Source organism: Columba livia, chromosome 2 (assembly GCF_036013475.1).
Source record: "Columba livia isolate bColLiv1 breed racing homer chromosome 2, bColLiv1.pat.W.v2, whole genome shotgun sequence".
NCBI classification, from domain to species: Eukaryota; Metazoa; Chordata; class Aves; order Columbiformes; family Columbidae; genus Columba; species Columba livia.
In genome coordinates this window covers 8,927,206-8,952,338 of record NC_088603.1, presented here as the reverse complement: position 1 = coordinate 8,952,338, position 25,133 = coordinate 8,927,206, and the positions used below count along the sequence as shown (strand labels likewise).

General features: G+C 39.9%; 1 protein-coding gene across 6 annotated transcripts in view; it reads right to left on the bottom strand.

Annotated features, from left to right (window-relative positions):
* Positions 1-25,133, bottom strand: part of DPP6 (dipeptidyl peptidase like 6) — a 558,611-nt gene that overhangs the window by 160,786 nt on the left and 372,692 nt on the right. For all 6 annotated transcript variants that reach the window (XM_065050444.1, XM_021285572.2, XM_065050443.1 and 3 more), the window contains exons 2-3: positions 16,870-16,984; positions 8,504-8,602 (exon numbers count right to left, since the gene is read on the bottom strand). In XM_065050444.1, the coding sequence (XP_064906516.1) occupies positions 8,504-8,602; positions 16,870-16,984 (214 nt within the window). The remainder of the gene's footprint in view (positions 1-8,503; positions 8,603-16,869; positions 16,985-25,133) is intronic.

The window sequence follows — 25,133 nt, the reverse complement described above, 5'->3', positions numbered from 1 at the left end:
ATGGTCCTACCTTTCACATCTTTTACAGCTTCAAATTCATCATAGAATCATAGAAGAGTTTGGGTTAGAAGGGACCTCCAAAGCTCATCCAGTGCCACCCCTGCCATGAGCAGGGACATCTTCACCCAGATCAGGTTGCTCAGAACCCCATCCAGCCTGGCCTGGGATGTCTCCAGGGATGGGGCATCAACCACCTCTCTGGTCAACCTGGGACAGGGTATCACCACCCTCATTGTAAAAAATTTCTTCCCTATGTCCAGCCTGAATCTTCCCTCTTCTAGTTTAAAACCATCACCCCTTGTCCTGTCATAACATGCCCTTCTAAAAAGTCTGTCCCCATCTTTCTGGCCCCTTTCACCCCACTTTCTGGCCACATCTTTTTCTGGCCCCCTTTAAGTATTGAAAGGCCGCAATAAGGTCTCCACGGACCCTTCTCTTCTCCAGCTGAACACCCAAACTCTCTCATCTTGTCCTCATAGCAGAGCTGTTCCAGACCTTTGATCATCCCTGAAGCTGCTCCTCAGTAGTAGACATGGCCACAGCAGGAGACACCACTTCGCTTCTGAGTAACTTTGAGAGAAAAGCACTAATTTTAGTGTAGCTGGGCTTGAAAGGGAAATGGGGAATCTGGTTTTGCTAATGTCTATATAAAGTATAGGAAACCAGCTTGCTGATCCAACATGTGAGAGTGTGACCATCATGTTGCCTGTCACAGGGAAACCTATTTTTCCTGCTTCATTTTAAAAAATCAGCAGGAACAAAATTGACAGTTATGGGAGTAGGCGTTAGTAGGACTCTGACAAGAAAGAGAACTGAACTCCAAGGATATCTTCTGCCTCTTCCAGCCACCTTTGAATCACTAATTGTTCCATTTGATATTACCCAAGCAATCAAATGTATTTTCCAGCTCTTCATCTTAGGCCCTTAAGCCATTTCTCAGGCAACATCACAGTACTGACTTCCAGGCTCATTTTCACCCTTTGCACAACTCCAGCTCTTCCTCCTCCTTGTACACCCCCAAGATCCTCCCCACTTGCCTGGGCTTCTTCCCCAAGTGACTCTGCATCCCATCCTCTCTGTGCAGCATCACACTGCCAATGCACTCCTCATCACTTGTTCCCTTTCATCTTGTTTCTCCCACGTGACTTTCATGCCACCAGCCCTGCCCCTGGGCCAGATTCTTCACTCAACCTGGCAAGATGGAGAGAGGTGACAAACGTAAAGCTATTGCACTGAAAGTCTGAGGACATTTTTTTACTGCATAAGAGTATTTAGATGTTCAGTAGCTAAAGCCATGTTTTGGTACCTCAAGAGCATATTTGATTTGGAGGCCCAACAACAGTCAGTGACACACAAAGGAATGGTTAGAGTCCAGCAGGCTTTGGAACAATTAGGTTGCCTAAGGAGGCTCTTAAATACAGGGTTTCGCACATATGAAAATCTTGACCTCCTCAAGACATCAAACTACTCAAAAAACCCACCAAAAAAAAGTTAAATATTTGACCATTATAGTGTTACTTCTGCTTTTCTAGGGTGTGACATTTTTCACAAACAGGACTTTCTCCAGTAATTTCTCCCTCTAAATTCAGAAGTTGTTGTATATGCCAAAGGACAATTTTCTCAGATTATTGCAGCACATATGCCCCACCAGCACCCCAGCACTGCAGAGAGCTGGGTACTGAGGCTCTCCTAAGACAAGATATGGAGCTTCTCTCCAGCTTGCTCCTGCAGACTGTATTAATTTTTAAAAGAGCCAAATTGATTTCTCATTTCATTCTCTCTAGCAGTAATGAACAAAACAGCTACATGGCAGAAACGGTCTCCTCCACAGCCTGTTACAATCTGTTAAAAGACCATGAATTCCTGTGTTTCCTGCCTTTAGTGAAATGGTACTGTCACTACTGAACCTCAGCAGTTGCCTAGTAGCTGAAAGGCAGGAGCAGGGCAACTTCTTTTCAGTGTTCTCAGGGTAGAGATACACAGAAATCTTTGAAGAAGATGTTCCAAGATGGGGTCTAAAATCAAAATTATGGTTCAAAGTTTAACATTTTCCTATCTTCTTTTTCATTGTGACAATCATGACAGAGCATGAGCCTTTATGCTACTTTGGCAACACAGGTTGTCACTTCATTAAGTCTTTTAGACTAAGAATAGTGATCAACCATCTCTAAAGCACGTGGACATTTCCACTGACACCAGCACTACACAGAAGTTCACTGTGTGATTATTTAACCAGCATCCGTGTCTTCATGAATCACAACAGAGGGTTTCTAAAGGCCATCCCCAGCAAAACTTCCACGTGGGGGCGACCAAGCAGCAGTGCCACACACTTCCATGAAGTTCTAGACCAGAAAAGCTTTCTTCAGTCCTTTCCTTGTATTTTCGTCTGGTCCACAAAGTATTTTCCTTTAGTGCGGTGTCTTTACCTCAGCATAAGGTCACCGTTAGGGCCCCTTAGGGCTGTGGGGCTCTTTGTTATTGGAGGTGGAAGTTCACTGAAACCTTAAACACAAACCAATGTGCTGTGCTCCAGCTGTGTCTCTTAGAAAATGTTTCAAGTACATTTGAAAAGCCAGAGCACTCAGAAAAGTACTGCAGAAATAAGCTGCCATGAGGCTGGGCATACAAGAATCTGGAGTGGGACAGGTTCTCTTTGAACCATTAAGGCTAGTATATTCATTCACTTAAGCCTTTTTAAAACATATTTAAAACACATCAAAATTAATTAACCAGTATCTTTAGCAAGGTGGGCAATGAAGCAATCAGAGCAACCCAATTTGCTTTATGCCTTCACCAGATTTACACTAGCAAAACCACCTGTGAGCACATTCTAGCTTACATTTATTTAAAACAAGACAGGAACTGGGGCAAGTGTGTGGTTCTCATCTGGCTGGACCTGGGTTCAAGAAGCTGTAGTTCCTTCCTAATGCAGACCCCAAACACACACAAGACTGAAAACTGCACTGCCCAAGTGAGAAGAGTTTGTTCCTCTGATGACAAACAGAAAAAATGAGTTTTTCTTTCATGCCAACAGCCCAACCTTGCCAAGGGAAAGGTTTGACAACTCAGATGGTCACTTGGAAGCTGTCAATATTTTGGTCCATGGATGAGCAGCTGAGAGAAGCCTCAACCCAACTAACCACATTACAGCTCTCTAGCAGGGCAATTTTAATCTTAATGGCTGCCAAAGGAGCACCTTACAGCAAATATTTTTTCACAATGAAAAATATTAGAACTCACCAAGTTCTTAATATCTATGCAAAGCAAACTATAAATAATTCATTTACTCAACAATCATTTGCATCATTTGAAATGCATCAATGCTTTTATCAATATAGAGCAATGGATTTACACTGCACAGAAAAGACTTGGAGGCATTTGGGCTATCCAAGTATTGCCAATCTGAGTGTTATTACTGAAGGTAAACTGAAATAAATTACCTCAGTTACTACATGATTACTTTTTTCAGCATGGTAAATAAAACTTATTAGTTCCAGGTCATTAAATTTAATATTAGACTTTAAAAGAGCCTAGAGATTCTATGATGTTATTAGCAAAACGTGCAATAAAACATATGTGCTTCAATATTAAAGATAAAATAATTACTCTATTATATTTAGATATTAGTTATTAGTGCATTTTTCAGACGGACTTTTGAGATAAAAGCCTAGCTGCCATTCTCAGATGCAAGCTAGGCTCATGGTGGTTCTAGCTGTCACTGAGTGGCAGGTTTCCAAACAACTGAGCCATTTCTGAAAATGCCATTCAGAGCCTTTTGCTAATTTACTCACTATTTCTCTTCAGACTAAAATAAATACTAGCTTTCCAGGGTTCCAGGTTCTCGCCTTTGGCTACAACCTCTTTGCAAGGGCTGTCTCACTGTGTCTGGCCAGTGTCAAGCACAAAGAAGATACACTCCTAGTTGGAGCCTCTAGTCACTAACATTCAGCCAAAAATCCTGGCAACAGCTGCTGCTACATGAGCTCTGCCTTGCAAGATGACAGCAGCAAGGCAGGAAAAACATCCTCCAAGAAGTAAGCAATGATGGCACATTGCATCAAATCAATTGTAATAACCACAGACAGTATATTATAGGCTGCTATTATGTTCTTCTAACTACAACAGCAGCTAAGTACTTTCAATGTGGGCAAAATGTATTTGCTATTAAGTACAAAGACAGAAGATAAGCATAAGTGTCTGCAAGTGGTGCATGGAGAGTGTTGGTCTCTTCTCCCAAGTAGCAAATGATAGGATGAGAGGAAATGGCTTCAGGTTGCATGAGGGGAGGTTTAGATTGGGTATTAGGAAACGTTGCTTCCCAGAAAGGGTTGTCAGGCATTGGAACTGTCTACCCAGGGAAGTGGTTGAGTCACCATCCCCGGAGATGTTTAAAAAACACAGAGATGAGGTTCTTAGGGACATGGTTTAGTGCTAGAGCTAAGTTATGGTTGAACTCGGTGATCTTGACGATCTCTTCCAACCAAAATGATTCTATGATTCTATATGGTTCAGTCTTTACTGCTTTACTGCTTGCTTTTTGATGCTATGTCCCTGCTCACTTTTTGATGCTACTTCCCTGTGGAAACGACAGAGTGCTCCTGCCATGATGAGGATCAGATTCACAGCTGAAAGGAATCACTGCAGCTCTGGAAGGCCACAAAGACAGTACTCATAACCTGACTGGCTTCTCAGGCCAAGTCCAGGTATTGACTATGAATTATTGTTTTCAGGACAAACTGGTCGACTGATCTGCTCTTCAGCACAAAATGCAACCACTCTTCTTTATCCTAGGTTCTGTCCACCACTACAGGAACATTGCAGTATCCCAGCGAGCTCTTCTGAAACCTGAACTAAAATCCTGTGTGAGAGGAATTACAGGGAAAGCCCAGTAATTGTGAAGCCTAATTACAAAATATTGTGCAGCCTGACAGCAGAAATGCTGAGCAGTTAGAGATTAGACTAACAAGTGGCCCATCTGTCATTAGTAAGAGAGCTAACAAAAGGCCAGCACAGGACACTCCTGATGGGGTATGGAGGAGGATATGTAAATGAGGAAATGATCAAATACAACTTTTAAGAGACACGGTATAAAATGAGCTGCTAATTGGAGCTTGCATGCATGCTTAGCATATGGACAACATAATTACAGTTGTACAGTAAAGGAAAGCTCACAATAGAGGATGAAGATGGAATGTAGTGGGGTGTGACGCACCGAGCAATGAACAGACAAGTGCAGGAGGAGGCACGGGATGGATGGGGCTGGAACAGTGACGCAGCTCGGACTCTTTGCACCTGGATTGCACGATTTGATCACCAACACAATCTCAAATGTCCTGCACTACATTGCTATATACCTACTATACCATGTCAGCAAGAGTGAAACCTTCACAATAAATCCAGTTCTTACTTATGCTACAGGGCAAATGTAAGTGACAGTAGTCCCTGGAAATGGAACTAGAAATAAGCTATGGAGCACTCAGTTCTGGTCTACGAATGTGTTGTTCCCCTCTGGAGTGCTCTTACTGAGGCAACAACAATATCTGGGGCAGTAGAAGACACTGAAAGGAGCAGTTAATTAAACAAAATAATATTTTCTCTCCCTAAACCACTGGATAAAAATACAAACGGGAATTTGAAATTACAGATGGCATCACAAACGTTCTAAGAGGTTCAAAGTTCCACCTTCGGCACATCTCTCACCTAAGTAAAATTAATTGCAATTCCAATAAAAAAGATCCAAATGTATCCACAGCCACCCATAAGTTTTGATTGAAAGCTTAGAGAAAGTCTGTAATCTTTGCAATGGAAGTGTACTTCTCTCTCTTTTTTTTCTTTTCTTTTTCACTAGCTCCTTTGAAATCAATGGATTGACGGTGCTATTGATCGGAAATATGTTATTTTTCCACTTGCCCACTGTGAATAAAGAAAATGCTTAAGAATCAGCTCATCCCATCAATATCAGTGAGTTTTCAGCATAGTTTTAAGTGCCATCCTGAATAAAAAAATACTTTTTTAATTTTAACACTTGCTCTAACACTCATTCAAGTCAAAGGAAAGACCTTGCTCATTTATAGACTTTGAATCAGTCTCAACTTGCTGGGAAGAACACAGATATTTTACTGACTGAACTGTTTTGGAAGGAAATCCCTCAAATGATTGAAATATTCCTAAACATGCAGCACACTTGATCTTTTGGTGAGGCCACCAAACTCCCATTATTTGCAATGATGAAGGGGGAAAGGAAGGAAATAAAACTTTAAGTGCCAAGAGGACCAATTATTGCAGATCTCTGAATGACCATGATATTTTCCTATATAATTAACTGGAGAAGAAGGGAAAGAAGGATTAACGACATCTACCTATATTTTAACAATTATGTGGATTCTGCACAAAACATCAACTCATTTTGTGAGCTGACATGTAATTTTAAACGTGCAATTTTTAAATATACAATTTTTCTGCTAAGGCATTCCAGCGCTCTTGTTATACTAAGATTTATTAGTTTGGCTTTGGTATTTTCAAAGTCTTTTATTTATATTCTAAAAACTGAGAATCAGGGACCAATTGCAACGTGTGATTGGGAATCAGGCTACTGGTCTTTCATCTTGCTTACCAGGGACCTTAATCAAAATTCCACCACTTAGCCAGCTAGAGAAAGCTGTGAAACACAACTGTAACATAGAAAATTAATTAATGTTGTAAAATGGCTTTGGGTCCTTGGATGAATGACACTGCAGGTTAGCAACTTGCCCTTGAATGTGAAATCATCCTTGGGTAAATCTACAGAATATCTACTGGCTTCTTAAAATTTCTCTAGACATATTAAAATCAGTATCAGTGGTACTAGTGGCACTGCAACAGAACAAGTCCTTCTAAAATATCTATGTATGTGTACACAACTCTACTTTGTGATTTGTCCTTTACAGAAATAATATTTCAGTAATTTCAGATCAGGCAAGGCTGATGTTAAATTGCAGTGGAGTCGGTAAGAGTATATGGGAAGATGGAGTTGTATTTGAAAACATTCAAGATTGGAGTCTTAATAAAAGCTTATATGGCACCAGTACATGACCATAATTGGAGAAGCATGGGAAATACTGTTTCTTTACAGAAGACTACAGTTTTGTGGAAAATATGCCTTACATCCATGTAAAGCTGTACTCATCAGATGGGGGATATTATACCTAGCTCTATGGCAATACTTCATTCTCTGTCCCTGAAAAAGTTTATTTAAATCATTATCACTCCCTTATACTCTAGCAAATAAAGAAAATAGCAATAAAGGTCTCTATAAAACACCTCTTCCACCATAAGGGATATCAGTACTAAAAAAAACCCAGGATGCTAGACAAACAATTCTGAATTTCAGTGGAGATAATATTTCCGCTGTCCTTATTCCCAGAGAGCGGTTATAAGGAGCACCATTGCCCCAGACTACACGACCTGAAAAAGAGTTCCTGCCCATCAGCAGGTGTGTTTTGAAGGTGCGTATGGTTTACAACTGCTTTCCCATGTAGCTGGATTGGTGGGAGAAGTCAGAAACAGCTGTGCTGAGGATGGCTGGGGAACACGTTAATTCAGCACTACCCTTTACCACTCTCTCTTTTCATTACAGGTATTAAAATTGTTCCCAATGGCCATAACAGACAAGGTAAGGCAAACACGAAGGAGGATTCAATCCAGTTCCCCATTAAATTCAAAATAAAAACTAATAACTTCAGTGATAATAGAAGCTGGACTGGAACCTACATGAACAGCATACCACAAATCATTTTATTCTTGCCAAAGCTTGTTCAGACTGCAGCAATTTCCAGGGAGAGCTGGAAACTACATCCCCAAAACAGCTCTACTCCAGCAAATACAACGTGCATTAATTCAAGTATTATTTGGTTTTCCCCTGACTAGAAAACATAAGGCAGCAGAAGATGAAAAGAGCACATGGCTTGTGTGCAAGCACCAGCCCAGCTGCTGCTGGACCGCTGTTTGCCTGTTGCTTAGGAATGCTTTAGCTCTCAGCCAGAAAAAAAATGTTTTGATGGGGGAATATAAACCTGAAGTTTTGTTTATGGTAAAATAATGACTGTGATAGTGCTCCAGTCACTTCTTCCAACCAGGTGCTACATCACCTACTGAATGCTGGAAGCTCTTTGGGACAAAGGCTGCAGTTTTCAATGTTTAGTTACAAGCCCACTGGAGAGCCTTAAATTAAAAAAAAATACAATAACAGAGCAGTATTTGCATATTTATCAAGAGGAAAGCTGGAACAAGAATTTCAGGATTGAAATTTTGAGCACAGTTCTGGGCAACCAGCTCTAGTTGCCCTTGCTTGAGCAGATAGTAGGACAAGATGATCTCCTGAGGTCCCTTCCAACCTCAACCACCCCTTGATTCTGTAATTTCAGGAGCAAAAAAAGAATCAGAGAAATAAAGAAGGAAATAAAGAGACACCCAGAAAGCAAGGAAGCAAAGCAAAGACACCACAACACATTCATGCCTCACTCACCAGTTATCCACTTAGCCTCTGGGTCATGAATTTTGAAATCATCACTGAAGAGATCTTCCACTGTTATCTTCTTCTTCTGAGACAAGCTGTTATCTTCAGCTGTAAAACATTTGAAAACAAACTGCCATTATTTCTACTTTGCAATGTATCTGAAATTACAGCAGCTGTGAATAGCACCATGTCTCATTCAGAACTGGTGCACATTAAGCTTTCTGTCACACATGAGCCATTTTCCCACTGTCAGTGTTATAAAAGGACCATGTAGATGTTCAGAAACAGAAACCTCCTGGTTATTTGTATCCAGACTCACCAACTACAAAAAGACCAAAATATGGTCCAAAAGCCACATTTTTTGATATAACCTGATCAAAGATTTTAAAAGTCATCAACACACACCTGTAGAAGTCATAGTGCTATGTAGTGCTGACTATTCTGAAAAATATTAAAGCTACTTAACACTAAGACTATTCTGCAATCATTAGTTAAATTAAAAAAACAATGAAGCTTTTATAGCTAATATTTTTATCTCCTTAAAAATTGTCATGCAGAACCACAGCTAGAAAGGTATTTAACATTATAAGGGCTCAGACAGATTACTTCAGGAATTCACGAAGGATTTTCCATGGGAATCAGACACTTGACTGCAGAAATATCTTTAGCAAATCTATGAGACATAACCCTAAATCCTTAGGTGTTGCATAGCTGGCCCATACTAATTTTCATTTTTAGTGAAAGGATATACAATTTCATTTGCGAACATGGGAATCTGGACAGCTTTTAGAGTGAAGAATTAGACTGACAGTTTAAGATACTGTAAGATCAATTTGTAATAAAGTTTCCTTCATTTAGTTTGCTCTTCCTAAGTCTACTCTAGCACTCTGTTTCCTCCACAAAGAAGTACTCGCTGTACAGCTTTCTCTGCTGCCCTACATACAGTCCTTTTCACATTTCTTGTGATTCAGTCAGATTGTCAAAAGACTTGTGTTGCAAAGCATCACCTGAAGAAACCACAAAACTGATTTCAAACCAAATAAAATGAAGGCACAAACTGAGCCAACTTGAAGTTTGCCACAGGCAGCATCTTCTCCTGTGCCAAAATTACACCTTCCCATCTCCCTCACCATCTCTTCACTATGTATTATAATAATTCCCATGAACACAACACAGAGGCTCTTGGGCTTGTAACTGAAGTGTTTATGTTGAATCAGTGGACTCTTGGGCCTTACAGATGAAAAGTATATATATTACATCACATAACTCTTTACTGGGTGCTTAGTTAATACAAAAATGTATTTTCATTTTCTTAAAGCTAATTTTTTAAAGAAAAACTGAAACCAACAATTTTGGTTAACATATTATTTTTTTCTTTTTTCTCCATACAGTAATCTTTTTTTTTTTTTTTTTCTGACAAGAAGTAACCTCCTATGAATAATTTGCTTCCAACTTTCAATTTTTTGCTGAAAAAATATTTTCATTAAAACCTTTCAGTCAGTTTAAACACATTTGCTATTTAAAGGAGCATGTGAGGCCACATTCTGAGTTTTTCCACAGCAGGTGTGCGTGCTTCAGTGTCTCTCCTCACTACAGCACCCTCATGTCTGAGGTCCATTGGTATCATGCAGCCTTAGCTTTCTTGAACATTGTTTAATACTAAACTCGTTACACTGAACACACTGGTTCTTAGAAACAGTGGAAACAGACTCTCTGATACCATTTAATTGAGAAAAAAAGTCTTCTCTACTACATTAAATTGAAGCCCTTGTGCCACCTGATACCCCTGAAAATTACCTATGAACAATGTTTTGTTCCACTAAAAAGTGTTTCAATAGAAACTACTGTTTTTACAAAAATAAATTATATTCTTCAATTTCCATATTTTTTTGTAAGTCTGATTGAGGTTTCAATCACACTGCACAATGTGGTTTCCAAATACCGAGGCACAGTAATACAAGTCCTCAGCCAAATCCCTCCATGTGACAGCATTACGCCAGTTCTTCTGCATAATTTTATTTATTAGAACAAAAAATAGAGAACAGAGGAGCACCAGGAAACTGTTCCAATTAGTTCCCACCATGGTGCGAGGTCCCAACACTCGAGGAGAACAGGCAGTGCAGAGCAGGAGCTTGGAGCTCACAGACAACCCTGATCTTGCAGCTGGTTTAGGTGCTGCCTCCAAAACGCCACCCCGAGGATCACGGACACCTTCTTTACCACCATGAGGACATAAGGACGAGCACAAGCAAGTCTCTGTGCTGGAGATTTGGGTATGGGCAAGGTGGGAAGCCTTTCTCATTCCTTCTTTCTGTGCAGGATGTGGATAAACAGTCTGGGGGCAGGTAGCAACTGAAGCGTGCACACCCAGGAGCCTCCCTAAGGTACACTGAGATTCCTTTATTGTCTCCTGCAGTGGGCTGTAAGACATGCAATAGGTCCTATAATGAACTATGGACAACTGCTGCAATATGGACTCAGCTGCAATAGGTCCTGTAAGGAAGCATGTAATCTCAGCCGTAGAGCTGGGGAGAAAACAAGTAACTAAATAATCAATCAATTTATGTTTTTTTTAAGTAAAAAATTCAGATTTACTGACCTCTCATCTAACAGACAGGTAATTTGGATAGCTCATTAAGGATGTCTACTCCATTTCTCTGGCCCCAAAGAAGACATTTACAGGGAAAGAATTGCAGAATCATAGAATCATTTTGGTTGGAAAAGACCTTCAAGATCATAAAGTCCTGCCATTAACCTAACAATGTGACTAAACCATGTCCCTAAGAACCTCATCTATGTGTCTTTTAAACACCTCCAGGGATGATGATTCAACCACTTCCCTGGGCAGCCTGTTCCAATGCCTGACAGAAATGCAATTGTGGGATCTCAGGTAGCCCACCCTGTCCTCAGCAGCAGTCTCTGAGCATGCTGTAGAGTGTCTAAGCCAGCTGATGGACACAAGTTGTGTCCACACCCAACTGCAGAGACCTTGAGGCCTCCTTGGGTTTATGGTAGGAGAGGATCAAGCATCTGCTACCATCTTTTTTACACTCATGTCCCCCAACCCCAGCAGATCCAGATGGCAGCTGCCAACCAGGGCCAGCAGTATTCCAGCAGTGAAGGTGGCACAAGGGCTTGTGATTGGAGTGCCAAGTCAGAAACCCAGCACCCAATCAGCCAAGATACATGCTGAGAGAAACAAGTAAAAAACTTTCTTGTTTTATTTTTGATTCAATGTTGAAGCTATGATAGGCACCCAGCATTGGTCAAACCTTTTGGGTTCATCTGTCTGCACCTCATCTTTGAAGTCAGCACTGAACTGATACAATCTTGTTCTCCAGAACGCAAACAGAACAAAGATCTTCCAAAAACCCAGAAAACTCACAACAGAAGGAAAGAGCTACGAACTGGCCTCCCTGCCTGTTTTCCGTCTGCAGTACCAATCCTTTCTTTGAAGCTTCCTCTCAACTCCACCTACATTCAAAGGTTGCTTCATGGGTCAGAAGGTTTAAGTCACCTTTGGGTGCTCACCTTCCTTTCTGTCATCCCTCGGGCTCAGTGGGTGAGTGTCTCTGAATGTCCACCTCTCAGCAGCCAGCATGCCAGGAGCTCCTTTCCCACTTCAGCATACCTGCCAGATCCTCAGGCAGACCTAATCCCTTTTTTTCCCCTCAGATGATGTCTCTGTACCCAAAAGGTGGTGGCCAGAGAAGGCAGACAAGCATCTTCTCTCCCTTCTGTAAAAGCCTACTTTATTTTAAAGACATATACATTTATATATAACAATTCTAAACAAAGATATTACACTTATGCACATCTGGTCACAGGATATTTCCTTGCTCTTCCCAACTAGCAAAAGTCATACTAGGTGATGCGTTTGGCTGTCTGGCAGCATGCTGTGAATTAAAGCTATACAATGACTTCCTCAGTAACTTCTCTTAAAAATGTTTCCTATGAATTTTGCGAAAAAATTAATATGGAATTGCATGAAGTTTATTTTTTTTTAAAGCAAAAGGTCAGATTCGAAAAGAGCAAACTTGATGTATATCACCAGAAAGCTTTAAGTATCAAGAACAGATGTGCAAAAAGTCTTTGTTTACCTCCATCTCCAAACAGAGGGGACTAGAAAGCAGCCTTTTCATAAGCAAAATGTCTAATGGAACATTGGGGAGGTTTTTTTAATCAAAATTTCATTAGAATTGAGTCCTCTTTTCAGCTTTGTTTTTGTGTGTGCATGCATATATGCATAAGTATACATTTTACATGTGTTTATATTAAACAAATACACACAATGCTGCTATGACAGGACCCATACAAGGGCCATTTGCTGCAACAAGTGAGCAGCCACCAAGTCGGAAAAACTGAGTCCCACACTTTTATCATTTGTATGAATAGCTTCACATTTTTCAAAAGTGGGTGGAATGTCAGGACTCACACACACGGGAAATCAGAGTCCCTCAGCACTGGCAATTGTGTGTATGTGATGCACTACAGTGTAATTAAATGCAAACTTTCACCAGTTACTGCTTCTTTTGAGAATTTTGTTATATAATAACAAAGGATATGCAAGTCATAGAAATGCTGAAATTTTGTTAGGATTTTATAAAATGAGACGTAAGCCTTAGTTAGCAATTAAGCACTGCTACTGTAATTACAATGTCCACGGAATATAAAAACCACTGTTCTCGGTTTATGAGCAAATCTTAAAGCAGGGTGAGCGCCCTGCCCCTAAGAAACCCAGACCAACAGGGATTTCAGCTTTTCTGCAGCTGAATCCAGAGCTAAAACTTTCTTTAAAGGTTTGGGCTGATTTACAAAAGACTCTCGAAGAAGTGTATTAATCCCTTTTTTCCTCAGTTATTAAAAATCTTTGTCATCATCTGCCCTGCTAGCAAACCTTCCCTATTCCCCTCTCTACCACTCACTCTTGCTTTTGCCTGAGACTACCCCAGCTTTCACAGTGTTGGGAAATACCATCATCATGCTGCAAGTTATGGGTCCAGTTAACCACTTTTCTTTGTCTGAACATGGACTACAAGATTGCATGCTGCACTCTATCACGTGTATGTCCCAAATTACTCTCTGTAGGCATTGCATGATGTTCAGCACTGAGTTTAGAGTATCTGCATTGCCTTCCTTGGTATTACACTGCAAAATGGGCCTTCAAACCAACAGTAAAGTCCTTAGAGAATAATCTTTTCCCAGTCAGGGAGAGGGCAAAGATAGACAGGAACAAGTAAGAAATTCTGAGGTAAAATGCAAAAGTATATTTGTACTAGTATAATGGCCAAGCTGGACTCCAACACCATCATCAGAAGGAAGATTTAAAAATGTTTGAAGTATTCGCAGGCACTGTGCTCTGCCCTTGTCAGACTGCATCAACCCACTTGAAGCATTTCCAAGGAAGAGAGTGTTTTTGTTTGTGTCATTTGCTTATTTTTGATGTCACTGTCACACTTGGCAGCAGCTCCCCATGCACATCCACAAAATTGTTTCTCCTCCTTCTTTCGCTGTCGTCCTGTACCTTCCTCACCTCTTGTTCAAGTATCCATCACTTACTTTTCAGTTTGGCTACCCAAGGATAAACATTTCTTCTGCCAATGAACAATTTTATGGCAGAGAAATGCAGACTCCGCTTTTCCTTCTGGACAGGCTTCTCCATCTTCTCCACTCCTACCTTATTGGGACATGACATCTCCAGTCAGGATTGCCAATGTAATTCTTTTTACATTTACCAAACCAGCCTCAGTGTCTCACTTAGTACTGGCTAGTGGGAAATGCCTGTGAAATGAGCCTCCTGTTACCCTCTGCCACAGTGCGTCCTAGTAATAAGTTCTGGGGTCAGCGGCCCAGAAGAAGACAGAACTCAGCTGCTGCCAAGCCACAGCAGCAACCTAAGCTATCTATTTCACCCTTGGCAGAGTCTCACCATGAAGCAGTCTGGATCCATCATAAAAACAGAAGCAATACTGAGCCCAGAGTTTTTGTATTTGCACATAGGACACAGCTCTAAAACACTAGCAGGGGAAAAAACAACCCAAACTCAGTTTACCAGCAAACTAGGTAATCAGAGATCTCAAAAACCACAGATGGAAACTTTAGCATAGAAAATGACTTTGTGTATTCCTAAGTTTTAAGCTCAGAGACTCTCTCAACAGTGCTATTTGGAGTTGTTGCAAAGTACATACTAATAATTGTGTCATTTAAGTGTATACATGTGTGTGAATACATATCCCAAACAATCTATTTCTGTATGCATATGCAAATATAAACACACAAATACACTTGTGAATTTTACTTATAATTGAATGTGGGTATTTCACTTTCCCACTTCATACTGCATAAAAAGGAGGTCATCATCATAAGTGTCTTCCTAATTTAGAGAACATTAACTACAGCATCCCAATGCACGGTACACCTTTTCTGTCTAGGCACTTACATGGAGAACAGCACTGCAGTATCTATAGTCATAATAGCCATTAGTAGGTTTTAAGTGTGATTTTCTCTATGAAGAAGTGGAAATAGGGTTCAGGAGAAGTCTTAAATCAGGTATATAGGGGAGCCCAGAACTGAAAACAGATCTGCTAAATCCTCACCAGATACTCTTCTGAGCATCTTTATAAAGAAATAATTATTACAGATGTCTTGCAAAAGGAAAGATCTGTGATTTTAACTGTATTTAGGACTGTACAGGTATGTTTATGCTTCTTCCCATGTATCCCTCTATATGGAACTCTGTTCTTCAATGGAAGTGGCACCCATGGTCTCATCTATGCAGTGCAAGCCACAGACAGTGTCTGGAAGCACACAGGTATGGGTTTAGGAATCTAGGCTTCAGTGTGCATTTTTGAAAAGTCTGGGACTGAAATTCTGTAAAATAGAAGGCAACATTTCCATACCTAATGGGTAACGGATAATATTTTTCACTGCAAATAAGTGGTGCCTAATGTGAGTACAGTCCACAGACCATGCCCCAAAACATCTCAGAGATGAACTGTGCTGTCCAAAGGTGTTAAATCTGAACTCTAGCAAAAGTAATTTTAAAAAATGATCCTTCATTAAGTTTAATATTAATTTAATTACTTAATTAATCTGGCATGACCATGTGCTTACATTTACATTGAAAACTTCAGGATAGCATGAAATAAACTGAACATAGAATGACAATAAAAAATGTAAAGGATAATGTAGTGATTTTTTAACTCATTTATAATAGTGATTGTTTAACTCATTTTCAAATTAACTCAGCGCAGTCCTGCATTCTTGATTTATCACTGTCTCCAGTCTACTATACAGCAGGACTGTGGGACGAGAATTGTTTCAGAGAAGACGATCCAGATCTGCTGAACTGCATGCCAGTTCACATGCTATGAGCTAGAAATTTCTGCCACATATCTTCCATCTCATTTTTCCAATTCACCACCCTGTGCTCTTCCATTTCCTATGGTTTCATTTCTCCCTTGTGTCCATTCCTGCCCCAGCTCTGTGCTTTCTGTCTTGCTGTCCCCTAGAATCACTGGTGCATACTCATCCAAGCAGGAGCCTCTTCTCCTCCATGTCCCTCTGCAGGGGACCTTCTGCCTTCTCCTGTGTTTTGTAGCTTCTCACCCTTTCTGACACTGAGTTCTCTTTTCTGTGTCTTGTCCCTCATTTGTTTGTCTTCATATTCAGATCACAATCTTCTCAGTGCCACGAAAACACATTTCTACTCCACAAGTTGGTATGGAAATTTACAGGGCTGTATAAATATGTAATAATCAATAATCATAATGATACCACATTAAAATTCAAGCCTGCACCCTTAGCAGCTACTGTAAGAGATGTAATTTACAGAGGTTACATGCACTGAACTTTGCTGAAACTTGGTAAGGGGATTAACTTAAAGAATCCTTTATTTGGAAGTTACTATTTATTTCCTGTGCTTAGGTGCTACCATCTGGCATATAGTTAACTGGAATTGCTTTTAAAAGCTGTGGTCTGATCTAAAAATCAGTCCAATTGAATGGGGTGGGATTTAGGTGCCTAAGCACAGCCATACAATACCTTTTTAGATGGTCTAGGATATGCCACCCAACCATGTCCTAAATGACTGCCCTATGTAGATATCACATCTGAAACAACACTACCCATCTATGTTTAGCGAACCAAGTTTCATGCTTGTACCTTGAGTTCAGCAGCCCTGATCTTTGAATTGAAATGCAAAACTCTAAAACAATATAAGAATGGCCTCGAACTCTGTGCCACATCAGGGTAAAGAACAGGAAGAGTGATTCCTTTGATGTTGAATTTGCAGTCAGTTTTCAATCCCTTTAACCTTGGAAGTATAAAATTGCCAAAGAAAAACAGAATGGAAGTGAGTTAAAGGTTATAAATACCTGGTGTCAGGAGTATAACAGAAGTGACAATCAAGGAGCAGATAACGAGAATAACAAGTAAGGCAATTGCAATTCCTTTCCAGTTTCTTTGAGGAGGATTACTCCCCACCAGCTCCTAGAAACATCAAAGGAAAATGAGAATTTAGAAAAGGCACTCAGACAAGGAAACAAACAGCAGAATCCAAACAGCATCTTGTGTCTAGAGAACCACACCATACACTTTGTGACTGTGGTGGGTGAAGCCTGTAAGCCAAATACAATTCATGCTGTTATAATAAGTTGTGGTATTAACTGAATCCATCCTGAGTCATATTATAAAATGACTAAATGCAAAGCACCTGTAGGACGCTTGGTAATGAAACTCACACTCACCATTGCCTCCTCACACATGGGCACAAGCTGCCCACACCAGCCCTCAGCCAATCTCAGTCATCTAAAGCCAATTTCCTACTAAGCCTCATGAAGTCTGGGAATAAAGAACATCACAGTAACTTTCAAGAGACTTTTATAATAAGCTGCCAGATAAGAATACAGGAAGATAAATAATTCACAGAGGCATGTATGGGGATTAAAATCAATAAAGGTATCTCCATGGTTAACTTTTCTGCCTTCCCAGAAAACATCACATCTCTCAGGCCACCCTGCAGAGTTGGTAGGTCTATGTACATGAAGACAGGCTTCATGTCTAGCATATACATTAAATTTAATCACGTCCCTAAAAATTTAGAATAAAAGCTCCATCACTATTCACTGATTAGCTTTGACACTGTGGTTGTACCATATGCTCTGTCTACAACGTATACAGCACCCCTGCTCTCGAGACTGAGGTTTTTGTGAAGTTCTGTGTTCACATTCACAAGATCTTAAATATGTATTGCACTTTATCCCTTTCAAGCTTTTTTGCTGGATTCCCCTTAGCATTGTGCATTAAATGTGATTTCATGCACACATTGAATCATCCCCGGGAACTATATGAAATATCAGTGCACTCCACTTTCCTGGAAGGCTGAATTCACTCAAGGGACCTTGCCTCGCAGCCAGAACAACTCTGGATGCTCCTCCTCCTCCTTGTCAAGCTCTCCAATTTAGAATTTTTGCCTCATTTCCTTTATTATGGGGGATGGTAGGACCTAGTAGTTCTTTAAAATATTCTTCTTTTCTTTTTTTAATTTTCTCAGGAAAACAAAAAGGTTTATAAAAGACTAAGCACTTCTGTAATTCAGAGTGTTTCTCTTCCTGTAACTTTCTCTTAGACACAGCAACATAACCTGAACAGGGAGCTCAGGCAAACCTCAAAGTTTTGATTTCAGAAAATACTGGAAAATATTTTTCAACTTGCCCATATCAAGAATCCAAATAGTATGTTGAGATTTGTTTCATATATATTTGGGGATCTATCAATTACACAGGCTATAAATCTGTAATGGAAAGCGAGGTCTGAGGCATTAAACACCTGAGGGTAGCATCTGTATTTTATTATTTATTCTAGTTCTGGAAAAGACACAGTGTTTCTCTTCCTTCTGGCAAAGAGGGGTAGAGGTTAGCACCTCCTCCACTCCTTGCCTTCCCCTCATTTGCACTTGGCTTTCTATTTAAAATGAAAAATAATTTGAAGGAACAAATTTATAGTTATTATTCTTACCGGAGAAAAGTCTGAAAAGTAGGTCAGGAGCCTTGAGAAATGGAATTTTGCCAACAAGCAAACAGAAAGCATATAAATATTTGCATTTTTATAGCGTCTTCACCCTAAGCACAAATACAAATGTTCATTAATTTAGTCTTCTAACACCCTTTTCTTAGGAAACTGTTATGGTCTCCATTTTTCTGTGATGCAAATAGGCTCAGCAGAGAGCCTGTAACTTTCCTGGGGTCACATACAACTCAAGAAATAAACTCAGGAAAATAATCCAGGTCTTCTGAGTAAATGACAAAATCTGCTTCCTTCCACAGTGGGCACAGTGGGACCTAAAGGGATGACAGGAGAACTGGGGAGAAGCAGCTGAGGTACCACGGTGCTTCTACCCAGCCAAGCCCTAAGAGTATCTGAAGGATACAGGTAAGACAGAGGCAGCACTATAGGACTGATGGCAAGAGGCATATTCCTGACAATAATCTAACAACCTTCCCTCCAGAAGAAGTTTTAAAACTGAAGAACAAAAAAAATGTTCACAGACTTGAATTAGATCTACAAACCCAGATGTAGTTCAAAAGCATAAAGAAACCTTGCATTAAGTGGGGTGTCACGGTAGAACTCAACAAACGTGCTTAAGCTTTCAGGATATCAATACTTCCACTGAATCTATTATCATATCATAATCCCATTAGTTCTTCAGTCATCCAATCATTATTTCAGCAAAATCACAACAAATAAGACTGGGAATTTCTAGTCTATCAAGAGGAGGAAAACTGTTCATGAACAAACTTTGGGGTTTAACACACTGCAAGGAAGCAGAAAAGAAAGTTTTCACTTTATTTTCAAAATTCCATCTGGAAATTCCCCCTGATAAAAAGCAAGAAGAGATAAATGACATTTCAAAGAAAGGTAAGCAGTGTTATTCAGCACAAGCTTGGAAAGGAACTTTTCTGTTCTTCTCCATCATTTGAAGTCTCTTTTGATAGAATCACTTATAGTAAATTTACTGCACACACATTGTACCATACACATGCGAATAAAGCTGTCTTAGGTCTTTCCTTTCTGTATTTCTGTTATCTTCAGACAGATGTGGCTGTGTCACTGTGACCAACTTTTGCTTCCAGGAGATGCCATCCTCACCACTGGTCCATAACACCCCATGCCCTTGGCAGCAAACTCCCAACCCTTCAACAGACATCCCCAAGAGTGGACATCAGCTGCCTGTTCACATCGCTCAGGAAAACCTCTGTGCCTGGGACCCAAGCCAGGAAGGTGTTTAATTAAGTCTTAGGCACGTAGAGATCCAAGCACATAAACAATGTTCTTGAAGTGGCATCTCAAAGGGTTTGTTTCCAACATGCAACACAAAGCTATAATTTGCCCATTCCTGAAAGATCCTATTTTGCAGGTGTAAAGACAGAGATTTAAACTGATCAGCAAGCAGATACCCTTCATGAACCACAGCTGTTCATCTTAAAGATACCTCTTTGGTTTTAATACTGAAATCTGAGCATATCACACAAATGGAAATAAATCAAGCACCCACAATTTCTGCTCTGACAAAATGAATCTACTGAAAACTGTATAAAAGGGAACATTAAAACAAAGTTACTCATTGGTAGGAGTCACCTACTCTGTTATTCTCCTAAAGAACTAACACAACTCCTGCACGACCTCTGCAAGCAAGCTAGAGACCTTCAGCCTGTTTTTTCTCCCTTTTTCTTTTCCTGCTTGTTTTTCATGCCCTTCTTTCTCTTACATAAAACCTTAATTGTTTTCGGATTAGGAGAGTAAAACAGATGTTACCACAGGTTTTAATATAAGCACACTTCATTGATGCTGTATATTAAAAACTGTAAATGTTATCACTTTCATCTTCATTTATGATTGGAAAATAATGCTACCCAACTGTGAAGTTGACTTTGAAGCCATAAACCCAGACATCTACAGTATTTTAAGACTCCAACATACAGAAATGTGCTAACATATTTTCTTGCCTCTAGAAGAGTCATTGTAGTGACACGTTACAGATGAAGGCTGGATGTGTTCCAACCCAAGATGCTGTCAACAAAATTATTTCTGGCATGTTTACTTGAGACCTGCCAAAAGTCTGCCAGCACGGTGGCCATATGACAATAATAGAAAAGCTTCTTAAAACAAATACTCATCAGACACTACTTTTTTTCTTTTTTTTTTTTTTTTTAATAGCCATATCCATATCGCTAAATTAAAAAAGGATGATATAGACATCACTTGTCAAGTGTTAGTATTATTTAATAAAAGCTATACGTCCTGGACCAAAATGTCTGAAGGATCAATAGTGGGATGATCATGGTGGGTCTCATAGTTGTTTTCAACACAGACTTGCAACTTTTGTGCAATAGCAACGAAACCCAGTTGTGTTATACTGGAACATATACATTCCAGATACATGTGCGGGATGTGAAGGCCCTTGTTTAAACAAGTGACACTGGGCTATGGCTGCAGATAGAAGACTAAGCTCTCCTCTCAGTTACATCAAAAAAAGTATGAAACAAAAGCAGGTGCAAGATGATTTATTGGCTTCAGAGGTGATAGGATGGGGTTTACAGCAGTAGTTTTGTATGGTTTCCATACCTGACACTCTTGCAAGCTCTGCTTCTTGCGCTTTTTAAATTTGTTTCTAAATTTTAACTAAGTAGCCTGAAATGCTCAAACATACAAAGAGAATAAATGAAAAATATTCTAGTAAGCTTGTCAACACACAGTTAACTGAAAAATATGTGTTCTACTTTCAACTCATTCTACCTTGTTCTAAATTAAGACTTTTGTCTGACAACATAACAGTGAGTGCAATCTCTGGCAAGTCAGTTCATCGATTCCAGCACATGATGCAGAATAAAACCTTTGCTGAGGAATTAAGGTGCAGGAACATTGCTGTCCAAGGAAAAAACTCCTATGATGTTCAGTGGAAAAACAATCTTGCTATTAATTACTTCTTTACAATGCAAAATAGCTGCAGATTACAGTTGCTAAACATTACAACAAACGAGATAAAAAGTGGGTGACCCATATGGTTAGATTATTAACTTTGTGTTGCAAACAAGAAATATTACTTGCAATGATAACGGCAATAAACTAGATGCATTGCAGTGGTTACAGCAGGTTGTTTGCTGAGACCTCTGGTTCTATTACTGATCAATACTGCCTTAGTGTCGCATCACACTCCTCTGTATGCCTGGATCTTCTGCCGCTCTCCTGCCTGACATTTAGGATGGAGGTTCTTCATGGGCAGGAATCATTTTTGGTACCCTGCCTGTCACAGTGGAAACCTCAATCACTAAAGAACTTAAGCAGCATCATAATATGGATAAACAACAATAAGCATGCAACTGCATCCTTCTCATCTCTGAATTCAAGCTGAGTTACTTTTGTTTGGGGCTTTTATTTTCTTCCCTTTCCTTCTCTTCCCTCCACTCCTGCTGCTGCAAACCACCCGGAGCTGAAGTATGATGCTGAATAGCAATCAGTTTGCAGACAGACTCAGAGAGCCTAAGCCTGAGGCTACAGAAAGCTCAGTTGTTCAGATGCTAAAGGTGACACTTTACAGTGAGAGGAATAAAAACTTGGTATGCTTTTACAAATTAAGCGTGGCATGTATGTGGGCTTTCCTGCAAAAACCCAACAGAAAGATTCAGAGGGATAAAAATCCTGCCTTTTGTGGTGATGAAAGACAACTATGTTTTTCTTCATCTTCTGTTGATAATAAATGCTTTTACTGATATGGAGAAATGACTTATTAAGAGTAAATATATTTTCTGTCTACTCCCCAGCACCATGAGAAAAATCTTTTACCCTGAACACAATACAACACATTATCCTGCCCAGTATTTCTGGGAGAATCTTTTACAAATAGCCTAAAGCCACTCCTTTTGGCCCTGTGGCTCCATCTCCTCTCACCATCTTCTGCAAAGTGAGCATATGCAACTGCTTTGAGGTTGGGCATTAATGAAGTGTTTTAGAGTGAGTGAGGAAAAGGCTGTATCCAAAACACTCAGCTCTTTGTAAAAATAAACCTTGCATGTTTTATGCCTTGATGGAGCTTTCAGTCTTGCATGATTCTGTTACAAAGCCAACAGGAGAAAATGAATGCCACCTGCACCTTATGCCTAACTGTTAGTTCTAACAGATGATGGGTCTTCCACAGTTTTAGAGCAGAAGGCACCAGATCCTCATCTAGCATTGACTGACACAGATCATTGGCTTCACTGGAGCAAAGCCAGTCTGTGTCAGCTACAAATGAAAGCCAGTGCTACTTCTAAATTAAAAAAAAAAAATATGTAAAAAGATCTAAATACAGTAAAATCTGTGATTTCTAGCTGTGCTCTATTGCAGAAATGGATATTTAATAACTTCACATCATTTTTATGAGCATTATGATGAAACTGTTTTGGATCTCCTCCAGACCTAGCAGCACTAAAAGATTAATTTAGCATCTCTATATTTTGAACTGACACCTCAGGTGACTTTTGTACCTGAATATAGCAAACCCACTGCAACATGCCACTTCAAGCATTCCCAAATTATTCCTAGTGGTTAGGGATAGAGTAATGATGTGGACTTTCCAAAATAAATTAGAAATTGGGAATGTGAACTCTGAAGTTCTGCCAAAAGCCTCCTCTTAAGGTGACAAAAATTCAAGCTGAGAACACCAGCTGGAACTGTTGCACTAAGGGTGTCTCCGTCCAAGGTCATAGTCATCTTGTGATTCATGGCCAGGAGAAAGGAGATGGCAACATTGTACATGTGTACACCACACAACATATGTGATTAGAGATACTTTTAGCCAAGAACTGTGATGGTCTTGATTTAATGTCGTCTTATTAATCTTCTTCACATTTCCACCATCCATTTGGTTCGTTCATGCTGTAACTGAGATGTTTTTATAGCACCTGGCGCAATGGGACTGTGAATCCTCACAGGGGCCCTTAGCTGCTACTGTAATTCAAGTCATAATTAAAGATCCATTCCCAATAGTGACAGAGCCCATAAAATCAACAGCATTTCTTTGATTTTATTTCAGTGTTTGATATAAGCACACACATTCATCCACTAAAAGAGAACCAAATCATCTCCTCAGGTGAAATATCTGCCATGGCAGCAGTAAAACTTGGTTTGATGCTCGGAATTTTATTCCATGAGTCTGTGTTATCATCAGATCCATGAAAAGGCTTGGCAAGCCCAAATGTCACAGATTATATCACTGATTCCAGGACCGTTCTATGCCACAGCACTTGCTTAGCTTCAGTTTTTCCACGATAACGCTCTGCCAGCCTGGCTCCTTCCAAACTGAGACACAACACACACACAAGACTTGAAATAGCTCATACCCATGCAGAAAGCATCTGCAAAAGGTGATGTTGCCAAGGCATGCCAGGATGACATCTCTCTACTCTATTTCTTGGTGAATTATGATCTCAAGAAATGGAAAAAGAAGTTTCTCTTCAAGATTTGAGAGCTTGGAGAAAACACCTCTCAGCTTTGTCATCTCCACTAATTTCAACAAAATGCCATTCTGCTTACATTTGTAAAAAAGCAATTACAATTTTTAGAAAAACTATATTTCAGAAAAAAGAAAAAAAAATCAATTTATGACTGAACACCAAGGAAGAATTTGTGATAAGAGAAGTAGTCAGGTGTTTAATCTCCCTGGGTAGAAAGGCAGCATTAGAAATTCTGTCTAATATTCTATTTTACTGACTTCTAGGCACTATTTTCCCCCCTGTAATCTAGTTTGTAAATAATTTGTTTCTAAATGGTCCAGGAAAGAAAACACAACATGAACAAAATTTAATTCCTAAATAATTTGTTTGGGAACAACATGAGAAATAGCGAAGTTTTGAGGTCGTCGTGCTGCAGAGACAGTGGGAAGAGAAATACAGAAACAGTGTGTACAACAGGGGGGAAGAAAACAGGTTTAGCAATTTCATTTTGTACTCTCCTGAGGTGTCCATCAAACTGAGGATGCCGAAATTGCACTGCGTGCTAAGAAAGTAAAAATTACCTTGCCAGGTTACTTGCAAACACTTCTGTGATACAATAATTATACTAATTCATGTGTGAATTAAAGCAACTGGGGCCTAGGGGAGGATTGCTCCTTCATTGGTCAACATAACATAACTCTCATTAACATGCAGCAAAGTTTCATGCACGTATGGGGATATAAGAAAATAGAAAGAAAGAGAAAAGCACCCTCAGTCCAACCTATCATGCCAACCACCATCTAAAATGAGTATCTGAAATTCATCAGCTGCTTTTTGTTCCAAATATGTTTCAATCATTATCACTTCTTAGAGGACAATGGGATTTCAGATGAGGTCCCTGGCTGGCATGATGGCTGTGAGGTGACAGCTGCTGAAGGTCCCATGGCCATGGGAAAAGTTGGGTAAACCAGGTCAGAGAGAGATTGATCCCTCAAGTCCTGGAGTTACATGGGGAAGAGACGGACACACACAGAGGATGGCATGGGAAGACACTGTAGGGAGGAGGAGGCTTTTTGGGGGGAGACAACATTTGATCATAGCCCATAATAATGGCATTTCTAAAGCAATGAAAATTACCTGAACCTCCACGACGAGACACAACATAAACT